Raw genomic sequence first — 26,147 nt, 5'->3', positions numbered from 1 at the left:
AAGAAAAGTACCCTCATGATAAACCACTTGGCACTGAAGCCGGAACCCCGGTGGCAGCCATTCCTAGACCTAATATTCCGTCCTGAGAAAAGGGCTCTCTATTTCTCAGGTTCAGATTAGGAATCCTACAAGATCGGTCCTTCACCAAGTCATGGTCTGAGAGCACCAGACCTAGAGTGGACATGTGCTGTTCTTTGCACTTAATGCGTCTTTCTCCCACATCCTTGAGTCTTAGAAAGCTTCACCTCCTCCCACTGTTCCTAAAATATAATTTGAAGAACTGTAATGCAACTCTAACTTTTTGTTGCTGCATGGAAGGCTACAAGATCTGATTAAAGCCAGAGTTTTACGATCAGCAACCTCCGCAATCTAGGAAGCAAACGATCCGACCCGGATGATGTTGGCATTAACATACAGGTCAGCTTACATAAAATAGGTTACCAGCTGTGCATGAGCCAGCCAGTTGGAACATCTGAAACATGTGTAAAAACCTGTGTTATCAACTGGAAAAAAGCGTGCATTCAACCAGCCCCTTTATTACGGAATCACACTGGGCTGGATTGTCTTTCTCCTGGAAGCCTAACACTCACATCTACATGCTGAACTGCATTCATCACTGTGTGCAGGCCTTCTAACATCGAAACAATGTTGTCAAACCAAGAGGGGGGGGTTAATGCACTTTACTAATGCCATCAGCACAGACTCAATCTCAACTTTGGCAGGACATCAAGCCAGCAGCTATTTATCCTTTAAGATTCAAGCCTACTGCTTACGATCTCCACCGTCTCTGCTGATCGCTGATTTGAAATTACACCAGCGCTTTATTTTTAGCATTGGCGTTGATTGAGGCTGTTGTGCGACTGAGTTTTGAACAATTGATGTCCCAAAATGCTCCTCTGACGCATTTATTTTACCACTGCAAAGAGTGCACAGATACAGGAATAGAATTGTTTGCCATTTTAAGGCTGCAGCCCATCATCTTTTAACACGCAAGATTAACTACTGTAATTTTCTTGCTCTATAAGTAGCTTTTAATTTGCATTTGCATTTATTATAAGCATGTGAACTGTCTGATGGTGTAGTGTATATATCGGTCACGATTGACGTTTTAAAATGCTTTTTAGTAGTTTCCTAGATTTGGATATTATAGAACAGGCTTTGTTTAATTGTTATGGCATATTAGCTGATACAATAAAGCTACTTTAAGTTTAAAAACATAATCCTGGTCCACTGATCCTGCAAACAATACTGCAGCAATCTGGTAGGGACTCTAGTATTGGGAAACAATGAAGATCTAAGAAGCCATCAACTTCAATAAAGGGCATTTGATGAGGTACTGGAGACTATGTTCGAAAAAGTTTAAATTTCTGTAAGATCAAGGGGACAACCACTTCACCGTAGGAAACACTAGGCTGCACCTTGATAACATCTAGACCGGTTTTTACATGTATTTGGACAAGTGACAAGCAGACTACACCAGTTCCTGTGTGAACATTTTGTGACAAAGTCTCAATTGATGACCTTATCTAATCTGCTGAAGCAATGTTTGATCAAGAGCTGGTAAATAATTTCTGCTTCCTGATCCAGTTATTGGATATGTTGAGTAGAAACAAAATCTAATTCATCCTGTGGACTTTATATTTTTTATTTAAAGAATTTTTTCTGACTAGGAGGTAATTGGAAAGGAGTATGCTACTTACCAGTATGCATCTGTTCTTGGCATGTAGAGCTGCACAGCCACACACTTCAGATAAGATCGCCATCTGGTGTTGGGCTCGGATGATTGCAAGTTGTTGTTGACTTCGGAAGAAGCCTTTTGGTCACAAGATAGGGGACTCCTCCTCTGGACAACAGTGCGCATGGGCATCCACTCCATCAACAGATTGTTTTTCGCCATGATGGGAAATGATGGAGTGTATAAGAATAAAGAGATAGGATGTCCATGTGTAGTGTCTAATTAAGACAATGCTGGAACAGATAAAGGTCCCGGGGAGGCGGGTGGGCGTGTGTGGCTCTGCAGCTCTACATGCCAAGAACAGATGCATACTGGTAAAGTAGCATATTCTGTTTGAGGCATATGAGCTGCAGATCACACACTTAGGATAGACTATATAGCAGTGTCTCCCCTAGCGGTGGTCACCTGTATCTGTTGCAGCAGTTTGGAATAGAGTTTTTAGGACAGCTTGGCCTACTGAAGCTTGTTGTTTGGATTGCACATCAACACAGTAATGTTTAGTGAAGGTGTGTGTGGTAGACCATGTGGCTGCTTTGCAAATATCTTCTAAGGGAATGTTCCCTAAGAATGCCATGGAAACCCCTATTTTACGCGTGGAGAGCACTCTAGGGGGAACTGAAAGAGTACGTTTAGCTTTTTGGTAACATATTTGGATACATTTAACTATCCACCTGGCTATACCTGATTTGGAAATGGGGTTGCCTTTATGTGGTGGAGTGAAAGCAACAAACAGCTGTTTGGTTTTGCGAAAAGGTTTGGTTCCGTCGATGTAATAAAGCAAGGCTCTTTTAACATCTAAGGTATGAAGGGCCCTTTCAGCTAGTGAGTCTGGATTAGGGAAGAAGACTGGCAGCTCGACAGATTGGTTAAGATGGAAAGGGGAAATGACTTTAGGGAGGAATTTTGGGTTTGTCCTAAGAACCACTTTGTTACGAAGTAGTTGTAAGAATGGTTCTTCAAGAATTAAGGCTTGTATTTCACTTACCCTTCGCAGGGATGTGATTGCGATAAGGAAAGCCACTTTCCAGGTAAGGAACTGCAGTTCGCATTTATGCATAGGTTCAAATGGGGGACCCATGAGCCTTGTTAGAACAATATTGAGATTCCACACTGGGGAAGGTGGTAATCTTGGAGGAATAATCCTTTTAAGACCTTCCATAAATGCTTTGATGGCTGGTACCTTAAAGAGGGACAGGTGTTGTCTATTTTGCAAGTAGGCTGCTAAGGCCGCTAGGTGTAGACGTATGGAGGAATACGCTAAATTGCATCTTTGCAAGTGTAGTAAATAGCAAGGAATATGCTACTTACCAGTATGCATCTGTTCTTGGCATGTAGAGCTGCAGAGTTGTACACTTAGCATAGATCGCCATCTGGTGTTGGGCCCGGATGTTTGCAGTTTGTTTTTCTTCTTGGACAGTCTTTGGAAGTCACGAGTTCGGTGACTCCTCCTTCGGTCCGTACTGCGCATGGGCTTCGGCTCCATCCTCAGATTGTTTTTCGCCAACAGGGAAATGATGGAGCGTAGTAATAACAGTGAGAAACCCATGTGTGTTGTATCTAAATAAGATGTACTGGAACGGATACAGGTAGCCGGGGAGGCGGGTGGGCGTGTACAACTCTGCAGCTCTACACGCCAAGAACAGATGCATACTGGTAAGTAGCATATTCCGTTCGAGGCATATGAGCTGCAGATTGTACACTTAGCATAGATTATATAGCAGTACCCAACCTTAGCGGCGACCACCGGTATCCGTTGCAGTGGTTTGAAAAAGTGTCTTTAGTACAGCCTGGCCCACCCTAGCTTGCTGCTTGGAATGCACATCTACACAGTAATGTTTTGTGAAGGTGTGCGGTGTAGACCATGTGGCTGCTTTGCAGATGTCATCTAAGGGTATATTCCCTAGAAAAGCCATAGAAGCCCCTAACTTTCTTGTAGAGTGGGCTTTAGGCGGAACAGATAATGTTCTTTTTGCCTTTTGATAGCAAATTTGTATGCACTTTACAATCCACCTAGCTATCCCTGATTTAGAGATGGGGTTGCCTTTATGTGGTGGAGAGAAGGAAACGAACAATTGTTTAGTCTTCCTGAAGGGTTGCGTTCTTTGTATGTAGTACAGCAAAGCCCTTTTAACATCGAGTGTGTGTAAGGCCCTTTCTGCAACAGATTGAGGTTGCGAGAAGAAGACAGGTAATTCCACCGATTGATTGAGATGGAAGGGGGAAATGACCTTGGGCAGAAACTTCGGATTTGTGCGAAGTATGACCTTGCTGTGATGTATTTGTAGGAAGGGTTCCTGTATAGTGAACGCTTGTATTTCACCAACCCTTCTAAGGGAAGTGATAGCTACGAGAAAAGCTGTTTTCCAGGTGAGAAACTGTAGCTCACATTTATGCATTGGTTCGAAGGGCGGACCCATTAGCCTTGTAAGAACTAAATTTAGATTCCATACAGGGGAAGGTGGTGCCCTGGGAGGAATTACTCGTTTAAGGCCTTCCATAAAGGCTTTAATAGCGGGCACTCTGAACAGTGATAAATGCTGTCTGTTTTGTAGATAAGCAGCGATCGCTGCTAGGTGTAGGCGTATGGATGAATATGCCAGGTTACACCTGTGAAGATGGAGCAGATAGCATATGATGTGCTGTATAGATGCATCTAAAGGGTTGATTGTATTGTTACGGCAGTAAATTACAAATCTTTTCCACTTTGCGGCATAGCATGCTCTAGTGGTAGGACGTCTGGCTTCCATGATGATGTTCATGCAATCAGGGGGAAGGTTAAGGTATCCAAATTCTAAGATTTCAGGAGCCAGATCGCCAGGTTGAGCTGAGCTGGGTCCGGGTGCCTGATTTCTCCATGGTTCTGGGTTAGGAGGCATGGGGATAGGTGCAGTTTTTGATGTGGTACCACTGATAGTTGTAGTAGTGTGGTGTACCACGGCTGCCTGGCCCACGTAGGAGCTACTAGAATGAGTGTGAGGGAGTGTTGTTGTAGCTTCCTTACCACTAATGGAATTAGTGGGAGAGGTGGAAAGGCGTATGCAAATCTGCCTGACCAGTTCATCCAGATCGCATTGCCCTTGGACAATGGGTGTGGGTATCTGGCGGCGAAGCTTGGGCATTTTTTGTTTTCGTGGGTGTTGAAGAGGTCTATCTGAGGATGCCCCCACTGTTGGAAGAATGGGTGAAGAACTTGTGGATGCAGTTCCCATTCGTGTAGTTGTTGCGTTTGTCTGCTGAGCAGATCTGCCATGGTGTTTTGTACGCCTGGAACGTGCTGAGCCAGGAGAAAGATGTTTTGGGGAATTGCCCATCTCCATATGTTCTGGGCTAAGCGGGAGAGCTGGGGAGAGTGTGTCCCCCCATGTTTTTGGATATAATACATTGCAGTCATGTTGTCTGTGCGAATGAGGACTGCTTTGCCCGAAATCTGTTTTTGGAAAGATTTTAGGGCTAGAAAGATGGCCAAGAGCTCCAGATGGTTGATGTGGAGCGATTTTTGCTGTGGCGTCCATAAACCTTGCATTGTGAGGTGTAGGAGGTGCGCTCCCCAGCCGGAGAGCGATGCGTCCGCTGTTAGAATCACCTGAGGAACCGGGTCCAGGAACGGCCGCCCTTTGGAAAGGTTTGTGGTGTTCCACCACTGCAGAGAGTGACGTGTGCGGCCGTCCACCAACACCAGATCAGTCAGCTGACCCTGGGCCTGGTTCCACTGTTGTGCTAGGCACTCTTGAAGTGGACGCATGTGGAGTCTTGCGTGTGGCACTATGAAAATGCAAGACGCCATCATTCCTATGAGCTTCATAAACACTCGTGCTGGAAGAGAGTGTTGAGGAAGGAATGCTTTGCGTAAGGCTTGAATGCTTGTGATTCTGGCTGAGTTTGGATAGGCAATACCCTTGGAGGTGTCTATAGTGGCCCCGAGATATTGCTTTGTGTGAGATGGTATGAGGTGGGACTTTTGGTAGTTCACCGTGAAGCCTAGCTGGTGGAGCAGTTGGATGGTGCTGTTTGTATGCTGCACACATTGGTGGTAGGACGCGGCTTTTATCAGCCAGTCGTCTAAGTAAGGGAAGACGTGAATATGTTGACGTCTGAGGTGTGCTGCTACTACCGCTAGGCATTTGGTAAACACCCGTGGTGCGGTGGTGACCCCGAAGGGGAGAACCGTGAATTGGTAATGCTGCCCGTCCACTACGAACCTGAGGTATTTCCTGTGAGAAGGGTGTATTGGAATGTGAAAGTATGCGTCTTTCAGATCCAAGGTAGTGAGAAAGTCTCCCTGACAGAGGAGCGGGAGGACTTGTTGTAGGGTGACCATGTGGAAATGGTCTGAATGTATGTAAGCATTTAGAGGTCGGAGGTCCAGAATGGGCCTGAGGGTCCCGTCTTTCTTTGGTATTAAGAAATATAGGGAGTAGACCCCTAGATTTTGTTGATTGACGGGGACCTGCTCTATAGCGTGTTTTGGGAGGAGGGAGAGTACCTCCTGTTTGAGTAGTGTGGAATGTTCTTGAGACATTGGACGGTGCCTTGGTGGGATATTGGGTGGGGTAGATGTTAGCTCGAGACAGTACCCTGACCGAATGATTTGGGTCACCCATTTGTCCGATGTTATGGACTCCCATGCGTGTATAAAGTTTTGTAGTCTGCCCCCGACCGGAGTGGGATGGTCTGGGGGGAGCGGAGGGGAGTCATTGTGCGGGCGGGGTGGCAGAACGGGTGGTGTTAGTTTTGCCCCTGCCCTTATTGTTGTTGCCTCTGTAACCACCCCTTTGGTTGCCCTTTGAAAAGTTATTTTGAGGAGGGGACTTGTAGGAGGTAGAGGCGTTGTCGGTGGAGAAGCCTCTGCCTGTGCCACGAAAGGACGAGCGTCGAAAGGAACGTTTAGAGGCTTGTGTTTGGAGTGCCCCCATAGACTTTGCTGTGTCTGTGTCCTTTTTCATCTTTTCCAACGCTTAGTCTACCTTTGGCCCAAAGAGAGTTTGTTGGTCAAAAGGGTGATTGAGTATGGACGCCTGGACTTCAGGCTTAAACCCTGAGATCCTGAGCCAGGCATGGCGACGAAGCAGGACACTGGTATTTATGGCTCTAGAAGCAGTGTCGGCTGCATCGAGGGCACACTTAATGAAGGTGTTTGTAATTAGTTTACCCTCCTGTATGAGGTCATGAGCCTTGCGCTTGTGTTTTTCGGGAAGGGGCTGCATAAGAGCCTCAAGTTCGTCGTAGTGTGCTCTGTCATAGCGCGCAAGTAGCGCTTGTGTATTTGCAATGCGCCACATGTTTGCAGCTTGGGAGGCGGTGCGTTTGCCAGACGCGTCTAGAAGTTTTGATTCCTTGTCTGGCGGTGGGGCTTCTCCTGAGGACTGGGAGTTAGCCCGCTTTCTAGCTGTGGAGACAACTAGGGAATCTAAGGGAGCAGGGCCCTTTATGTATGCAGGGTCTGTGGGTGCCGCCTTGTACTTTTTCTCTATTCTGGGGTTTAGTACCCTGACCCTGACGGGGTCTTTGAACACCTCTGCAGCATGCTTGGTGACACCCTTAAGCATGGGCAAAATAGACGTGGATTTGTCCTGACTGTCAAATGTGTCCAGTAGGAAGTCGTCTTCCACTGGTTCGCTGTGCATGTCCACCCCATGGTAGTGTGCTGCTCTCTGCACTAAGTGGTGAAACCCTAAGGAGTCCTCTGGAGGAGACGGCCTGGATGGGTATAGGTCGTCCTGAGGCATATCAGGTATATCAGGGTTGTGGTAGTCTTCCCATGGGTCTGGGGTCCCCGGTGGAGTGGGGTCCATTGGGGCGTCCGCCGGGTCATAATCCGGGTCCCCGTCATCCGGATCTGGGGACGGGGTCGGGGAATAATGAGGTAAGGGTGGCGGAGACCTGGGAGGGGGAGGGGGTGGAGGAGGTGGAGGAGGCAGAGGAGGAGGTAGTGGGGAGGGCACTCTGAGGGGAGAAGTAGCAGAGTCCTTCCGTTTGGGTGGTGGAGGAGGAGCCGGAGTGTCAAGGCGTCTTTTCTTGATAGTTAAAGTCAATAGCCCAGTCTTTGGATCTTTAGATAGAGTCTTTTGCAAAGGGTCTGGTGTAAACAGAGCCAGTGGCGCCGAATCGTCCGCTGGCGCCGATGATTTCGGAGCCGAGGGCTTCGATGGTTTCTGTGCGCCATGCTTTTTTGGGGCCTCCGGTTTTTTCGGCGTCGAAGGAGTTTTCGGCGCCGGAGCGTCGGTGCCGACAGATTTGTGTTTGGTCGGCACCGAGAGTCCAGGCTTCGGCGCCGGTGGCTTCGGAGTCGAGCTGGGTATTACTTTTTTCGGTGCCGGGTGCTGTTTTTCGGCACCAGGCGTCGGCTGGCTCGAGCCCGAGCTGCCGTGAGACTTTTGAGGCTTCGACACCGGGCCCGAAGGTGGGGTGATAGAAGCTTTGTGCTTGGTTTTACCCAGGCCTGCCGGCGAGGGTGTAACCTGAGTCTCTTTGGTTTTGGGCGCGGGGGTGGGAGGGGGTACAGTACTCACGACCCGCTGCGCCGGTGTGATGTCCTCCACGTCGGAGTCGTCGGCCTCGGAAGCGCTGACGACGTCGTCCTCCTGCTCGGTGTGTAGTTGCCCCGAAGCTTCGGCGCCGTCTCCGAAGATGTCCGGTGGAGCTGCGGACGATGAGTGCGCCATGGTGCGTCGAGCTCTTCGATCCCGTATGGTCTTCTTTGATCGAAAAGACTTACAGGCGGGGCAGTCTCTGGCCTCGTGTTCTGGAGAGAGGCAAAAACTTACACACCTGATGGAGGTCGGTGTGGGGAAATTTAGACCCACATTTTGGGCACTTTTTGAACGGAGTCCTTTCCATCGGCCGGGACCGGAGTCGAGGAGGGCCCGAAGGCCGGTGCCGATGTACGGGATGGAGAAAAGTGCCGCTTTGAGAGATGAAGATGATGATGAAGAAACTCGAAGAAACGAGGATTTTCCGTCGAGGCTGGAACCGTAGAAGTTCGAAGCCGGAGCACGAAGTATCACATCCGAGCCCGATGGCGGAAAAAAACAATCTGAGGATGGAGCCGAAGCCCATGCGCAGTACGGACCGAAGGAGGAGTCACCGAACTCGTGACTTCCAAAGACTGTCCAAGAAGAAAAACAAACTGCAAACATCCGGGCCCAACACCAGATGGCGATCTATGCTAAGTGTACAATCTGCAGCTCATATGCCTCGAACATAATGTTTTGGACGGAAGCATCCAGTGGACGTATGTCATTGTTAGCGCAGTAAATGTCAAATCGTTTCCATTTTGCCGCATAACACCCTCTAGTATTAGGTCTTCTAGCTTCTTTTATGATATTCATACAGTCCGGTGGGAGGTTGAGGTAACCGAACTCTAAGACTTCAAGAGCCAGATTGCCAAGTTCAGTGTCTGAGGATCTGGGTGTCTGATTTCTCCATGGTTCTGGGTTAATAGAGCCGGGGAGAGGCGCAACTTTTGATGTGGGACTAGCGATAGTTCCAGAAGTGTGGTGAACCAGGGTTGACGTGCCCAAGTGGGAGCTACTAGGATCAGTTTTAGCGACTGTTGTTTCAGCTTGCGTACCACAAATGGAATGAGTGGGAGAGGCGGAAAAGCATATGCAAATCTGCCTGACCAGTTCATCCATATTGCATTGCCCTTCGACTGTGGGTGTGGAAACCTGGCGGCGAAGGTTGGGCATTTTGTGTTTTTGTGAGTGGCGAACAGGTCTATGTCTGGTTAACCCCATTTCTGGAAGAATGGGAATAGGACTTTGGAGTGTAATTCCCATTCGTGGATTTGCTGTGTCTGGCGACTTAGGAGATCGGCGACCTGGTTGTGAACCTCTGGAAGGTGTTGCGCTATCAGGTAGATGTTTTGGGGAATTGCCCATCTCCAGATTTGTTGTGCAAGTTGGGACAGTTGGAGAGAATGTGTCCCCCCCTGTTTCTGTATGTAATACATTGTCGTCATGTTGTCTGTGCGGATGAGGACAGTTTTGTTCTTTAGATGTACTTGAAAGGATTTCAGTGCTAGGAACACCGCTAGAAGTTCTAGGTGTTTGATATGGAGCAGTTTTTGTTGAGTGGTCCATCTGCCCTGAGTGGTGTGTTGAAGGAGGTGGGCTCCCCACCCCATGAGAGATGCGTCGGTAGTCAGCACTACTTGTGGAAGAGGCTCTAAGAACGGCCGCCCTTTGGACAGGTTGATGGTGTTCCACCATTTTAGTGAACGAAGTGAGCGACTGTCCACCAACACCAGATCGGTAAGTTGTCCGTGAGACTGGTTCCACTGTTGTGCTAGACATTCTTGCAAGGGACGCATTTGAAGTCGTGCGCGGGGTACGATGGAGATGCATGACGCCATCATGCCTAACAGTTGCATAAACACTCTTGCTGGAAGAGAGTGTTGAGTTTGAAATTTTGAGATGAGATTTTGTATGTTGGCTATCCTGGCTGTCCTGGGATAAGCTATGGCCTTGGATGTATCTATGGTGGCTCCCACATATTGATGTATGTGGGAGGGTTGCAGTCGAGATTTGGGATAGTTGATGGTAAATCCCAAGTCGTGTAGGGTTTGAATAGTGCGGTGAGTGCGGTGAAAGCATTTGTCGAGAGTATTGGCTTTTATGAGCCAATCGTCGAGATAGGGGAAGACATGGATTTGTTGTCTCCTGAGATGCGCTGCCACAACTACTAAGCATTTGGTGAATACCCTGGGTGCGGTTGTTACTCCGAATGGGAGAACTGTAAACTGATAGTGCTGCCCGTCTACCACAAATCATAGATACTTCTTGTGAGCGGGATGCATAGGGATGTGAAAGTATGCGTCCTTGAGGTCTAATGTGGCAAGGAAGTCGCCTTGTTGAAGTAGTGGGAGGACTTGTTGGGGAGTGATCATATGGAAGTGATCTGATTGTATGTATTGGTTTAGTAGTCTGAGGTAGAGTATGGGTCTTAAAGTCTAGTCCTTTTTGGGAATGAGGAAGTATAGAGAATATACTCCTGTACCCTGATGTTGGAGTGGAACTGGTTCTATTGCGTGTTTTTGAAGCAAGGACCGAATTTCCGGTTTGAGGAGCGTGAGATGGTGTGGTGACATTGGACGGTGTTTGGGTGGTATGTTTGGGGGGGGTGTTTGTGAGTTCGAGGCAGTAGCCAAACTGGATAATTTGTCTTACCCACTTGTCTGTTGTGATGGAATTTCAGACAGGTAGGAACGGTTGGAGTCTTCCCCCGACCGGATTGGAATGGTCTGGGGGAAGTGGAGGCAAGTCACTGTTTAGTGGCTGGAGAGGTGCGGGTGTTGGTGTTGCCCCGTCCGCGGCCCTTGGTATTGTTTCCCCTATGACATCCTCTAAAATATCCTCTGCTAGGGGATGTTTGTCCGGAGGTTTTGAAAGTGGAAGAGGCATCTGTTCCCACATTTTTGGAGGCTCCCCTATAAAAGGAGCGTCGAAAGGAGCCTCGGGGTTGTGGAGACTGTAATGCTCCCATTGATTTGGCAGTCTCGTTATCTTTCTTCATCTTTTCTAGTGCAGTGTTGACTGCGGGTCCAAATAGTTGCTCCTGATTAAAGGGTTGAGCAAGAATGGTTGTTTGTACTTCCGGCTTAAAGCCGGAAATACGTAGCCATGCGTGGCCTCCATGAGCTTAGACTCTTTGTCTGGGGGCGGTGTCTCTCCTGTTTGGGAGTTAGCCCGCTTCCTTGCATTTTACACGACTAAAGAGTCTAGAGGGAGCTGCGCTTTAATGTACGCGGGATCCTGTGGGGCTGGTCTATATATTTTTTCCTATTCGGGGGTTAAGAACCCTAGCTCTAACAGGGTCCTTAAAAACCTCAGTGGCGTGCTTTATCACTCCCTTAATCATGGTCAAAATTTGAACAGATTTTTGCGACTGCTCAAATGTGTCGAGGAGAAAGTCCTCTTCAGGTATGTCTGTGTGCATGGTGACGCCGTGGAACAGTGCCGCCCTGTTTATGAGCTGTCCAAACCCTAAATGGTCATCAGGAGGGAAGGGTTTGGAGGGGTATGTAGTGGGATCAGGAATGTCAGGTAATGGGTAAGCCCAGTCATCTAAGGGTGCCGTGTCCGGGAGTGTAAAAGGATCATTAGGATCAGTAGGATCATTAAGGTCATCCGGGTCTCCTCCTCCCCCTAAATCATCATCATCATCCTGTGGAGGTGGTGTATGTGAAGGAGATGGTAGAGGGGAAGGAGGTGGGGGCAGGGGGGTGGGATGAGAGGTAATATAGGAGATGAAGGACGAATGGGTGAGGTGGCAAAGTCCTTCTTCTTTATGGGAGCAGGAGGAGGTGTGTCCAGCTTCCTTTTCTTGTATGGCACAGCTGTGACATGTCCGGTTTTTGGATTGATATAAATCCTTTTTTTGCGTGGGATCTGGGCGAAAAAGTTCCTCATTGTCCGAAAGTGGCTTTGGCGCCGACTTTTTCGGTTCCGATCTGTGTTTTGGGTGATCGGTAGAGTCTGTGGACTTTTTTTGGTACCGAGGATGGTTTTGGTGCCGAATAACTTTTCGGTGCCGGCGGAGATTTAGGTGCCGAAGAACGTTTTGGTGCCGATGGAGATTTCGGCCTCGGAGCCTGCTTCGGTGCCGACAGGGGAGTCTTCTGTGCCGAAGGTATTGTGGGCACAATAATATGAGGTTTGCTCGAGCCCGATCCACCTGCAGGCTTATATTTCTTCGGAGCCGGGCCCGAGGGCGGGGCTTCTGAAGATGATTTTCGGTCGCGACTGGGGCCAGCTGGCAGACTCTTGACCAATGTCTTTTTTGGTGGGGTTGGGGTAGGGGCACTGGTACACACACGCTGCCCCTAAGTGATGAGGTCATCAGAATCGTCCGCCTCGGATGCGATTTGGAGGTCTTCGGAGTCGTCTTCAGGGACATCCTGGGCAAAGATGTCGTCTGGTTCTGGAGCCGGTCTGGCCATGACATGGCGTCGAGCTCTTCGGTCCCGGATGGTTTTCTTCGAACGGAATGCGGCGCAGGCTGGACAGCTGGATTCGTTGTGTTCCGGCGAGAGGCACAGGTTACAGACCTCGTGGTGGTCACTGTGGGGGAACTTTGCTCCACATTGGGGGCATTTTTTAAATGGTGTCCTTTCCATGAGCCGCGTCCGGAACCGGTCCGAGTGGATTTCGACGTCGAGTTGTAAATCGAAAGTTGTTTGATTGTTAGAAGTTTTCAGCTGGAGCGGAAAAAAGTTCATCCGAACCCAATGGCGGAAAAAAACAATCTGACGATGGAGTGGATGCCCATGCGCACTGTTGTCCAGAGGAGGAGTCACCTATCTCGTGACCAAAAGGCTTCTTCCGAAGTCAACAACAACCTGCAATCATCCGAGCCCAACACCAGATGGCGATCTTATCCTAAGTGCGTGATCTGCAGCTCATATGCCTCGAACAAATCAGTTATCCCTTCTATATAGGAGGGACGATATCTATGCCTTCTTGCCAGTTATTTCAATCAAAATGTGGGTCTAGTTGTTAGTGGAGTGGTCTTCAAACTGAGCATAACTATTATTCATAATTCCATGCATCTATTTGTTGATAGTTATGCTTTCCACTCTCTTAGTAGATATTTAACATATACGTAAGGTAAGACGTTGAAAAGCAATTGTTTTGAACTAGAATGGTATTCCCAAATGAGCTGCCCTGCTTAAAAGCTCTGCTGCTTTGTCATCTCCCTTAATAGGAAGTAGGTAGCTGATGTTGCCACAACTGATGTGTTTGATCTCTTTAAGCCCACTGAGGGGTTGGAATCCTCTGCCTGTAATGCAATCTTCTATCCCTTTGCCTGTATTTGGACTAGTAGAACTTCCAGTTTCCGCTAGTCCTACGGCTTTTAAGATCTAACTTTTCTGATTTACCTATTACCACCTTTTTATCTGCATGTGGCCCAAACAGAACCACTTTGATTGAAGGATGAAAGTTTTGGCAAGGAATATCATCTTAAGAATATGCCATGGCAGCATTAGTTCAAAGCTAAATTAATGTAAGTACGGATTATCTGATTCAAGACTAGTAGGCCTCCATGAATCACTTAAGGGAAGTGTTATCTCCCATCTTTGAGTAAGTCATTCTCAAAGCACTGAATAGACTCCTGCAAGGAACAGCTGATTCTCCCCAGGACATGAAAGACACTAGCTGGGCTGTTTCCTCCTGCCACTCCTTTTGCTATCATCAGTGCAAACCTCTTGCTCTTATTGTCCAGAAGAGTAGAGGTCTCTGGTGCAGTCATGTTGCTTTTGAATATCCAATACAGTGAAGAAATCGGGGGGGGGGGGGGGGGGGAGAGGGATATGGGGGGAGAATGTTGCTCTGAAGATCTGTACTTTTTCAGCAACACTGGTTGTAATGTAGATGAGAAATATTTCCTTTGCCATTTTCTTAAACCCCGTTAAAATTATTACGAGAGCACAAGCTAGCAATCTGGGCTGCAGAGTAGCCATAATTACAGAGAGCAACCCAGGATTGGACTTGAGTGTCCCTTTTTGCATGGTCGCCCATTAACGTTTTGCTTGATATCAGTTGCACTTTGACTAAGTGTGCCCTGGCTCCCTGCCAATCAGGTTCCCAGGTCCTTTGTCTTTCCAAAAACTGTGCCATTGCTACCACAATTGGCACCCCTCTGGCCCACATATAAGTCCCTTGTAAAAAGTACCACTGGTACCAAGGACCTTGCGCCCAGAGAGGGTCCTTTAGGGGTGCAGCATGTATGTTTCCACCCCAAAGGACCCCACACCAAACACAGACGCTGCCATTGCAGGCTGTGTGTTGTGGTGTAGCTAAACTAAAAATAAAATCAACATGGAACACCTTCCATGAGTGTCATGCTTACACACCAATGCCTATGACATAGGTAAGTCTCCCCTCTGGCAAACCTTACAGCCCTAAGGCAGGGTGCACTATACCATGTGAGGGCATAGCTGCATGAGCAATATGGCCCTACAGTGTCCGAGTCCGTTCTTGGACACTAAGTGCAGTGAAGCCATTCTTAATACATGGGCTGGAAATTTGTCAACACGAACTCCACAGCTCCATGATGGCTTCACTGAAGACTGAAGCTTGGTATCAAACTTCTCAGCATAATAAACCCACACAGTTGCGAGTGATGGATTTATTATAAAATGCATTTGAAGGGTATCTTAGAGATGCCCACTGAAAAACGACCAGCTTCTAGTGTATTGACTGACCAGTCCCTGCCTATTGCCACCACCAGACAGGTTTCTGACCTCATGGGTTGAGAGCCTTTGTGCTCTCTGGGGTCAACAACAAAGTCTGCTCTGGGTGGAGGTGCTTCTCTCACCTCAACCTTGCTGGAACTACAGCACTAGGCGGTGAGTCTCAAAGGCTCTCGCCTTGTAGTATGCTGGTTTGGCTAATTTCAACTAGTGGAGATGCCCGCCCCCATCCCAGCCCCACATTTTGGCCACAGGACAGGCGGGAAAATTAGTACGCAGAGTATGAGTGTCCACCTCAGCCTGGCACACCTCTAGGGTGGCCAGGAGCTGAGGTGAACCCCTCTCCTTAGAATTCTCCATCTTGGTTTGAGGAATAAGGCCTAACAGGAATAGGGATGTACCCCTCTCCTAAAAGGGAGGGGGCACCCAAAGGGTATAGTCACCCTAGGGGACAGGGGGCAGTAGCAATTGGCTACTGCCCCTCCCCCCTGACCTCAGTAACTCCCTTAAATGTAGTATTTAAGGGCTCTCCTGAAACTTGTTCCTCTGATTCGAAGACCTAAGAAAAAAGACTGAAGAGCATTGCAGCAGCAAAGGAGTAAACGACACCTGACTTGGTTCCAACCCTACCGGCCTGTCTCCTGCTTCAAGGACCCTGCTTGCATCAACTGCATGTCCCGCAGCCTCCAAGAACCCCAAAGACCTGAGCTGCCTTTGACAAAGACTCTTTTCTACCGTGGACAACAGATTTGTCCAGAAAGAAGCAAACCCAAGAACATCGGATACAGGACACTTGCACCACTCTGCACCCATCGCCCTAGGACAGAGTAAAGGTGCCCTAACAATCCAGTGACGTCTCAGCGATCCTCACCTCCCATCCACTGTTGGACAACCTTTCCTGGACTCCCCCCACGACGCCTGCAGCCTCACCCTGAAGTGTGGCCCCCCCAACCAGATCCGGTGAGAGAAACTAAATGCTTAAAGACACCCCAGCACCCGCATCCCCCAGGCCTTGGAGTCGCTGACTGTTCCCCCACTATCCAACTCACTTCTCCAGTTATTGGATTTCTTCAACCAGTCTTCTGGTCCAAGTCTGCTGCCGTTTTCTCCAACCTATTTTCATAGTGCACCCAGCGCCCCCTTTGCACCCTGCACCAGTGCTGCAGCTTTGGTGCTACTTGGTGGCCCCTACAGTGCTGACAACTCCCCAAGGGCATTTGTCCCTGACCTGCGGGCACTTACCTACAAATGGTGCCTCTAGGAGGTGCTCCAAGCACCCATAAGCTAACATTGGGTCCAGTGACCTCTGCACCCAGCCAGCCCAGTGACCCTGGTGGTTCAGTACCTTTTTGGTCTGCCCCTTGCCCTGTGTTAGTCAAACTCCACGAAGACTGAAATTGTGAGTTGAGTACTTACCTGAAAACTACTTACAAGTCTTAACTCCCATAAGATTGCATTGGCTTCTCTGTATTGTACTAAGTGTTGATTCTGAGAATAATACAAAGTATCTCTGATATTGAAAAGTATTTAGTGCACCTGTAAAGTATTTTTAATGCTTACACACATCCTTGCAAGTATTGTATTTCTGAAATGTTTACTGACCTGTAACCAAGTTTCACTGGTTCCTAAAATAAAAAATAAAGTCATATTTTTGTAAACATTGGCCAGGAGTTTGTAATTGAGCGAGTGTTCCTGCCTTGTATGAGTGTGTACAACAAATGCATTCCCACTACCCTCTGTGCACAGTATACCTCATTTTGATATAGTATACACAGAGCAAGCTTCCTACAAAGAGAAACACTGCATTTGAAGGCTCTTGTAGCTAGGACATCTTGTAAAGAGGTTATGTTATCCATTGGCGAAAATATCGAATGAGAACACAGTTGTGAAGCTGCAGTGTATGAAGTGGACATGGAGTCAGAAAATGAAAAATCTGGATTTCTTCGATGAGGCCTCCAAGCCAAATGAGGAGTCTGTGGTGGTGAGGGACCAGTGCTATAGGCCACAGTTATAGGGATATAACCATAGGGGAATGAATCACTCATGTCAAAGAACTATAGTCTCTTAGAAGTTGTGACAGAGACCCTCAGCCACACTTTCACAGTGCTCTGTATATATTGTTTCCGCTCGTGTGGTCAAGTGGGCAGTGTCAACATCGGGCCGTAATCACTTGAGGGTTCGGTTCTTCAAGGGACTAACCAACCTCCACCAGGAGGGAGACTGTCTAGATAGTTAGCAGTTGTGAAGCGTGACTGGTTATATAGAACATCTGCTATCCTATGTAGAGCAGCTTTAATAGGTCAGGATAGGGACATGATGTCCCCCCTCCCTTTCACCATTCCGGATTGGGAGGAACCGCAACAACGACTGTCCATAATGAAGGTAAAGTTTCTGGCCCCTTTACAACGGAACTCTTCCCCCCCACTAGGAATTTAAGTCGTTATTGATGGCTCCTTTTCATTTAAGCTCTCCGCAGTACTCAGTTTCTCCTGCATCCTTAGGAGAACTGATGCCCGATTTAAAAGGTAATTTCACTAACACAAGAGGGCTACAATCTTAAAGGATATATCTGTAGAACACGAAATGGGGCCCTAATAGGCATTCCTTAAGAATACACATTTCTTGAAAACACCCGTAGAATGCATTAACGGACGACAAATGTTACTTTTAAATTCTTAACATTTTAAAGGATCAATATATATCCTTTTCATCATAAGAGGGCAGCATCTCTCCAAGAATAACACACAACACTATTTACAGACACAGGGACATAGACGATGCTATGACTACCACAACGTCCGACTTATCCGCATTTTACAAGAGCTGCAGCACTTTAATAAATTACATCTAAAGCCACTTTGAAAGCTGTTTCTGTTGAAATATTCCCCACATTTATTGGAAAAACTTGCGCAGTTGAAACTTATTAATGAGAACTACTAACACACGGCATCGTCATTTACAACCAGAACAGTGACCTATCGTCCCTAGTTAAGGTCCATGCTTATGTAGACTCCCCTTTGACCTTTTGGTCAAGATGAATACTCCTGTAAAGACTCACCCCTGGATGTATCTGCTCACGTTTCTGCGCTCACTCTAATAAATGTTACACATAAGTTAATATTTACACAGTATGCAAATGTGTGCCATCATCTGGAACCTATCTGGAAGAACCCTAAAAACAGTGTAAATCACCATGTTATGTACTCTATTGTGTTTTTCCTTCTGCCCTTTTCCCTGTTAAGTCATAGATAAAGCCTGCACCTATGACAACATTAGCCGTGAGGCAGTGTGCTCACCACAAAGAAGCACAAGTGAATGTACTCACCCTCTCTGAAACGAAGGTGATCTGAATATTGAAGACCACCTTCCACATCACAGTCCTGAAGAAGCCCACCTAACTCATGTGAGCAACCCTTAGGCCAAAACATGTCAACCACCACAAGGTTCAGTAGACCAATCACCAATCCACTTACGCATCGCCTTTTCTTTAAATCATGTCCCTATCCTGACCTATTAAAGCTTCTCTTCATAGGATAGGAGATCTTCTTGATCACTAGTCACGCTTCACAACCGCAAACCATCTAGACAGTGTCCCTTCTGGTGAAGGTTGGTTAGTCACTTGGAGAACCGAACACTCAAGTGATTAAGACCTGATGTTGACACCAGCCACATGAGCAGCAAAAATATATACCACGTACTGTGAAAGTGTGGTTGAGGGTCTTCGATACAACTTCGGAGGGAGTTTGGTTCTTTGACACTTGTGATTCATTCCCCTATGATTATGAGCCTATCGACATTGGAAGCTGAATAAATATCTGCTTCTCTCTCCCTCATATTGATCTGTGCACAGTTATAGGCAACGAGGATTCTCACATTTTTAGCTTTAAGTTTAACTGTTACCTACCTAAGAGGATCCAGCGCTCGGTACAGAGCAACCTGTTGACAGTACCTAGATTCTGTAGGGCAAAATGGGGAGGCAGGACTTTTGTCTATGCCACAGCTAAAGTTTGCATAAACTTCCCCGATACATCTCAGAACTAGATAATCACCTTCGGTTTAAGGAAAACCTTAAAACGTGGCTCTTCTCTTGTTAAACACACCACTGTTACTCTGGAATTCCTTCCCTAAACTGGGTTGTTTGGGGGTTTAGTGTCTGGACACCTTAAGGTATTTCGGGCTGTATACTTCATTTGATTATGGACAACTGTGTCACCACCCTCAATTGGCATGCATTATCCAGCAGCCACCCAGGGAACTCTGCAGTAGCGGATTTAAAGTGTGCCAAGATTTGCACCGTAGCTACAGACCATCCACAAGTGAGAGGACAAGAGTGCCACTCAACACCGTGGCCCACATCTGGGCCACAACTGGGAGGATCTCTCTCCCAGCTCAGAATGCCTCTGCCGCCAGACAGGTTTTTTTGGGGGTGGGGTAGATAGAGAGGGGTGCTTGGGGGCTTATGTACCCTCTGCAGAAATAAATTACTACTGTAATGAAGGAGGATTTTCTGCAGGATTAACAATCTGCAACCACCATTTTGGGTGGCCAGACCACATTCCATGTTGTACTCATTTTAACGTACTCTCTACAAATTACTTACACTAGATTAAATTACATGACGAGTAGTGTGATCCCTCATAAGTACAAGTTTCCACATGTTAAATCTATGTTCCCAGTGAGTATTAAAAAAAATATAAAGAACCTATGACAATCTCTAGGGAAAAAAACTGAACATTTAAGTATTCTGGCTTACTTGTCATCTATGCTGTTTTGGTAGTATATGTGTAACAGTTTATCCTTTATCCAGCTCACTTTCTCACCAGCATCCTTTCCCGCCTCAGCGTGCAGGCAGTACTTCTTATACAACTGGGCAAGACCCATCATAGCTTCTTTACGGACCCGCCACTTAAGACATAAAATAGAAAAGCAAAATTAAATTACATTTTAAAATAGTTGTAGTATCAAATTATTCCCTTCAAACACTTAGAGTGCAACATTAGCTTAGGAAGTAATGTGTTTAAAAACAGAAAGAAAAGCTTTCTGCACCTTCACGAGCCTTCTAAAGCCATATGCTTTATTCCCATGTCATATTTAAGATCTGATAATTTAAGGACACTGACTATAAAGTAGTAATGTCACCGGACTCAGCATTACATTCAGATTATTTTTCTGATCTATCCAACAGTTTAGCCTTTACAACTATCTGACCTATTTGGTAGGTTTGGCAGTGAAACCTAATAGACAATATGCTGCAAAATTAGAAACATACCATTAGTTGACTTTCCCATTTTTAAGTCTGTAGACTCTCTCATAACAAAAGTGTATCCCGGTGAACTAGAGGCAGGAACAGAAGCTACTTTTACAAATGTTTTAATACAGAGCTTTGTGTGAGTAATGCAGAGGTGTTCTGGGGTGATATGTGGTACTACATGCCCCTTATGTGTCCTTACCAGTTCACTTTGTTTCAAACAAGCATTAGCAGAGGCAAGAAGTCTTGCCTCCCAATGGTGTTACCAGATGTATTAGCTTTGCCAGTAGTTTTTGCCAATACTGTTCTTGTTAGCAAAAAACATACATGTTTACCAATGCAAAATGGCAAAAAAGGGAGGTGAGGGCTGGGGAGTAGAGGAGGTGTGAGGTTTGAAAATAAAATACGGGCAAGCTTGTGGCGGGGGTGACTTGATGGGGAAGCAGTACACAAAGGGGAAAGCAAAAAAACACATGAACCCCATAGAGTGTTAAAAGAAAAGAAATAAATAGTTCCTTGATTGTACCAGTGAAAGGATACAAGTCATCCAATCAATAGGAATGTAACGATGCTATGCTCCAGGGAAGAGACAAACATGAAGGAAAGCCATCAAATAACAAGCAAGCATAGCAGACTGACAAGAAAAATGTTAAGTAATGGGCTGACCCAAAGCTCACTGTAAGTATTTGTATAGGAGTTCAAAACAGGTCTTCAGGAAGCAGTCTACAAGCAAGAACTAAAAAGAGTGAGTTGGTGTATATATTTTGACCAAACAGTTATGGGGTTGGCAGTCAGTTGTTACTAATAGAAGGTGCAGAAGTGCTATTAGATGTATAAAGAAGACAAACAGCAGATGAAAAGCAATATGAAAACACAAAAATGTAAGTTTCTTCAATACAGGTTAATTCTGCAATGTACTATTTGTGCAATTACCACTACTGACTTCCGTATTAGGTTTTTAATGAAGTGACTACTTACTTGCCACCATTCCCCCTCATACTATAACCTCTTGTAATGCTTTCATTGTCCCACAATTTTCTTGATTCTTAACACACTGCTAATCTAGAAACATGCGAAAACTTCAATTGAGGTGCAAACTTAATTTCTACTCTTTACACAGCTGGCAACTTAATCCACTCTACATCTCCCACTAGACAAAACGCTACAAGCAAGCATGCAACTTGTCATACATATCTAGCCGTGTTTTACGCTGCATACACCTCACTCTTCTCCTTACCTCCTCACCCTTACATTACTTTAGTACGACTATAGTTATTCTTTTTTGTGTAAACAGTCTCGATGAGTCAACACGTGAATCAAGCACAGACTGAGGGGACAAATACTTCTCCAATCGTTGAAGGATTGTTGTTGACCACATTTTATGAGTCTCCTGTTAAGTGTCTATAAAGAGACGAGCTCGGAAAGGCTCAGGTGCAATCAGTCTGAAGGGTTGCTCTGCTACCAAAAGCAACAACTATGCTCACAACACATGGGGGAGTTTCACTTTAGGACAATGTAAGGGGCTAGAGACCTCCAAAACCCCCAAGGTAAACAGGTTTGGAGTATGTGCAGCCTGGGATGCCACAGAACATCACCAGCCAAGGACAAAGGAAATCATCACATTGCACAGCACACAAGGATTATGCTACTTACCCAGTAAGCATCTGTTCTTGGCACGTAGAGCTGTAGATTCACATGTTTTGCATTTTCCTGCCATCTAGCGTTGGGTCCGGATGTTAGCAAGCTGTTCTTTGAAGAGGTCTTTCCCAGTCATGAGGTAAAGTGACTCCTCCTTTTGGTGATAGTGCGCATGGGCATCAACTCCATTGTTAGATTGTTTACCCGTAAAAGGGTGAGAATGGAGAGAGTGTAGAACAGAGATGTCCATGCGTATGTAATGTAAATAATGAAAACTGCAACAACTACAGGTGTCCAGGGAGGGCGCACATGAATCTATAGCTCTACATGCCAAGAACAGATGCTTACTGGGTAAGTAGCATAATCAGATTGAGACGAGTGCTGTAGATACACATGCTTTGCATCAACTATATAGCAGTATTCTCCCAAAGCGGTGGCCAACCAGGAGATGTTGCAGATGTTTGAAAAAGTGTCTTTAGCACTGCTTGCCCTACATTGGCTTGTCGACGTGTTAACATCCACACAGTAATGTTTGGTAAATGTGTGTGGTGTGGACCATGTTGCTGCTTTACAAATGTCAGCTATAGGGAGGTTACCTAAAAAGGCCATAGACGATCCTATTATACGAGTGGAATGTGCTCTAGGAGGTACAGATACAGTTCTTTTAGCATTAGCGTAGCAGGTTTGAATGCATTTAACAATCCACCTTGCAATACCAGATTTAGATATAGAATTGCCTTTGTGAGGTGTAGAAAATGCAACAAACAGTTGTTTTGTCTTACGAAAATCCTTTGTCCTTCCAATATAATACAATAACGCTCTTCTGACATCAAGAGTATGAAGAGCTTTCTCCTACCGAATCAGTTTGAGGGAAGAACACAGGTAACTCAACTGACTAGTAGATATGAAAAACAGAAACCACTTTGGGAAGGAATTTTGGGTTGGTGTGAAGAACTACTGTATCTTTATGAAGTCGAAAGAACAGTTTGTCTAAGGTTCCTGCTTGTATCTCACAAACTCTCCTCAATGAGGAAGTCAACTTCCCATGAAAGAAACTGTAACGGACAGTTGTGTAATGGCTCAAAAGGTGGACCTATGAGCCATGTAAAGAACTAGTTACTTACCTGTACACTATGGTTCTCCAGTATTATCTTTCATAGATTCACATGCTTGTATCTTCCCCGTCGTCATGGTGGGAGTCTCACGGTAACAGAATGACCACAGCAGTATAAGAAAACTGCATAGCAAAATCCCATAGGGAATCCTCTTATTTGGTAACCAAATCTCATCATTATGTGGTCCAAGACTCAGCCAATCGGCTGCTAGCCCTGCCCTCGCCCTCCCCAGCAGAGCCTTCCTGCCTCAGATTTCCAGCCCCGAGTACGAGACTAAAAAACACTAGATACAATGAGGTTCTGCCTGAGAAATGGGGAGGTGGGCGGGCCGCATGTGTATCTATGAAAGATAATACTGGAGAACCATAGTGTACAGGTAAGTAACTAGTTCTTTCTCCAGTATTGAATCTTTCATAGATTCACATGCTTATATCAGAATAGTAAGCAGTACTTATCCCAAACTGCATTTCCAGGCTAGAACCCCCAACAAACGTAGGCTCTGCTCTTATGGATAGCATGTTAACATACATTGCATTATTTGAAAAATCTGCGTAAATAGACATACATCTGTACATACATACATCGCTATAATCCATGATAAATACCTTAATGAAATAGGTGCCGTAGAACTGCTTGTCCCACTGCTGCATCCTTTCTCCACGCTGCATCCAGACAATAATGTCTAGTAAAGGTGTGCGCATTCTTCCATGTCGCAGCTCTGCAAATGTCTGGCAATGGCACCCCTGCAAATAGGGCCGCAGAGGTTGCCATCTTCCTCGTGGAGTGCGCACGTACTTTGGTTTGCAAAGGTTTACTAGCCTTGACATGACACAAGGATATTGCTGACGATATCCACCTCGAGATAGTAAATCTAGAAAGTGCCACCCCTTTCCTGGGACCAGCAAAGGCTAAGAAAAGCGGATTTGTTTTTCTGAATGACTGGGTCTTGTCGATATAGAATTTGAGACATCGTTTAATGTCTTAAGAGTGCAATGCTCTTTCAGCCGCTGTTGACGGGTCTTTAAAGAATGTAGGCAAAACTATTGGTTCATTCAGGTGAAAACTGGAAGGGACTTTAGGAATAAATTTGGGATTCGTTCTGAGAATCACTCTGTCCTGCCTGAATTGTAGGAATGGTTCTGCAATCGAGAACGCCTGAATCTCGCTGACCCTTCTTGCCGATGTGAGCGCTAACAATAACGCTGTCTTCCATGAGACAAATTGTAACTCCGCCTTATGGATAGGCTCGAAGGGCGGTTTCATTAACTGTGTAAGGACTATATTCAGGTTCCAAGGAACCACTGGCCTTTGAACAGGAGGGAACATTCGGAAGAGCCCTCTGAGGAATTCTTTAATAACTCTTTGAGACCAAAGAGAGGGCTGATCAGTCACTCTTGTGTACCTTGAAATTGCGGCGAGGTGTACTTTTATGGACATATGAGAGAGTCCAGATTTTGCCAATGTCAGTAGATATGGGAGAATCTGATCAGAAGATGCAAGTTGTTAGATGCACACCAGTGACAGAACCTTTTCCATTTCGCCGCATATGTTTTGTTTGTGGAGACTGCCCGGGATCGTGACAGAATGTCTCTGCAGTCCTGAGGGATCTTTAACAGGTGGAATTCATGCTCGTGAGGTTCCATGCTGACCAGCGGAGCGATTTCAAATTTGGATGCAGTTGTCTGTCCGTTGTTCATCGTTATCAGATCCTGCACTAATGGGAACTGTATCCTGGGTGTTATTGAGAGGCTGATCAGTTCGGAGAACCACGCTTGTCTCGGCCACGCTGGTGCAATCAGAATCAGATGGCACGGCTCTGATTTCATTTTCCTTAAGACTTTCAGTATTAGAGGAAAGGGGGGAAAGGCATACGCAAACATTCCTGTCCAGCACATCTGTAGCGCATTGCCCTACGATCCTTTCTGCGGGAACCTGCTTGCAAAGTTTTTGCATTTCGAATTGTGGCGATCCGCGAATAAGTCCAGCTTTGGTGTGCCCCATGCCTTGAACACTCTGGAAAGGGGCTTCCAATGTAGTTCCCACTCGTGAGAGATTTCGGGAGATCTGCTCAGAATATCTGCTCGTATGTTGTCCACTCCTGCAACATGTTGCACCTGAAGCGAGATGTTTTGAGCTAGAAGCCATTTCCAAATGTCTTGTGCTTCCTTTGACAGAAGTTTCGACCTTGTGCCCCCTTGTTTTAGCAGGTAAAACAGACGTGGAGCTGTCCGTTTTCACCAGAACCTTAGATCCGCGAATTCTGGGTAGAAAAGCCTTGAGTCCCAAGAGCATGGCCTTCAGCTCTAGCAAGTTGATGTGGAGCTGCGTTTCGGCCTTTGACCAGTGGCCTTGAATTTCGAGCTCCTGAAGATGCGCTCCCCAACCCTGAAGAGAAGCATCCGTCATCATCACGAAATTGTAGACCTGTGATTCGAAAGTTAGTCCTTCCGCTAAATGATCCCTGATCTTCCACCATGACAGGGCGTGTCTGATCTGAGGGGTGATTACTATCCGATCCGCGAAGGATCCCTGCGACTGAAGCCATTGTTCGTCTAGCAGTTCTTGTATAGGCCTCATGCAGAACCTGCAATTTGGGAGTAAGGGAATACAAGAGGACATCATTCCCATCAATGACTTGTAGATCCTTACTGAAACGGACTTTTTTGTTTGCAATTGTGTCGACAATCGAATGATCTTTCGAATACGCTCCTCTGACGGGTAAGCCTTGGCCTCCTCCGTGCAGATTAGAGCCCCCAGAAACTGAATGGACTGCGCTGGTCTGAGATGGGACTTCTCCAGGTTGACTCTGAGACCTAGCTGATCGAAAAGCTCCATGCAAACGTGAAGGGAGCGATGGGTGTGTTTGAACGAACGTCCTTTGATAAGCCAATCGTCCAGATAAGGAAAAATCTGGTGACCTTGCAGTCTTAGGTGGGCCGCAACTGGCGCCATGCACTTTGTAAATATTCTCGGCGCGGACTTTAGTCCGAACGGTAAGACTTTGAATTGGTAATGACGCCCCGCCACCATGAAGCGTAGAAATTTTCTGTGTTTTACGTGGATCGGGACGTGAAAATAAGCATCTAAGAAGTCCAGGGATGCCAAATAATCTCTGCCAATCAGGAGAAGAATTTCCTGCAGGGATAACATTCGAAATGATTTCTTTTGAATGAATTTGTTTAGACCTCTCAGGTCCATTACCTGTCTCCACTTTGATGT

At 46.4% G+C, this 26,147-nt stretch overlaps 1 protein-coding gene across 1 annotated transcript in view; it reads right to left on the bottom strand.

Annotated features, from left to right (window-relative positions):
* Nucleotides 1-26,147, bottom strand: part of PDS5A (PDS5 cohesin associated factor A) — a 1,513,477-nt gene that overhangs the window by 1,237,719 nt on the left and 249,611 nt on the right. The window contains exon 12 of the mRNA XM_085642237.1: nt 19,681-19,832. Within this exon, the coding sequence (XP_085498363.1) occupies nt 19,681-19,832 (152 nt within the window). The remainder of the gene's footprint in view (nt 1-19,680; nt 19,833-26,147) is intronic.

This window comes from Triturus cristatus, chromosome 2_2 (assembly GCF_964204655.1).
Source record: "Triturus cristatus chromosome 2_2, aTriCri1.1, whole genome shotgun sequence".
NCBI classification, from domain to species: Eukaryota; Metazoa; Chordata; class Amphibia; order Caudata; family Salamandridae; genus Triturus; species Triturus cristatus.
The sequence above is the reverse complement of the archived record's forward strand: the minus strand, read 5'-3'. Positions and strand labels throughout refer to the sequence as shown.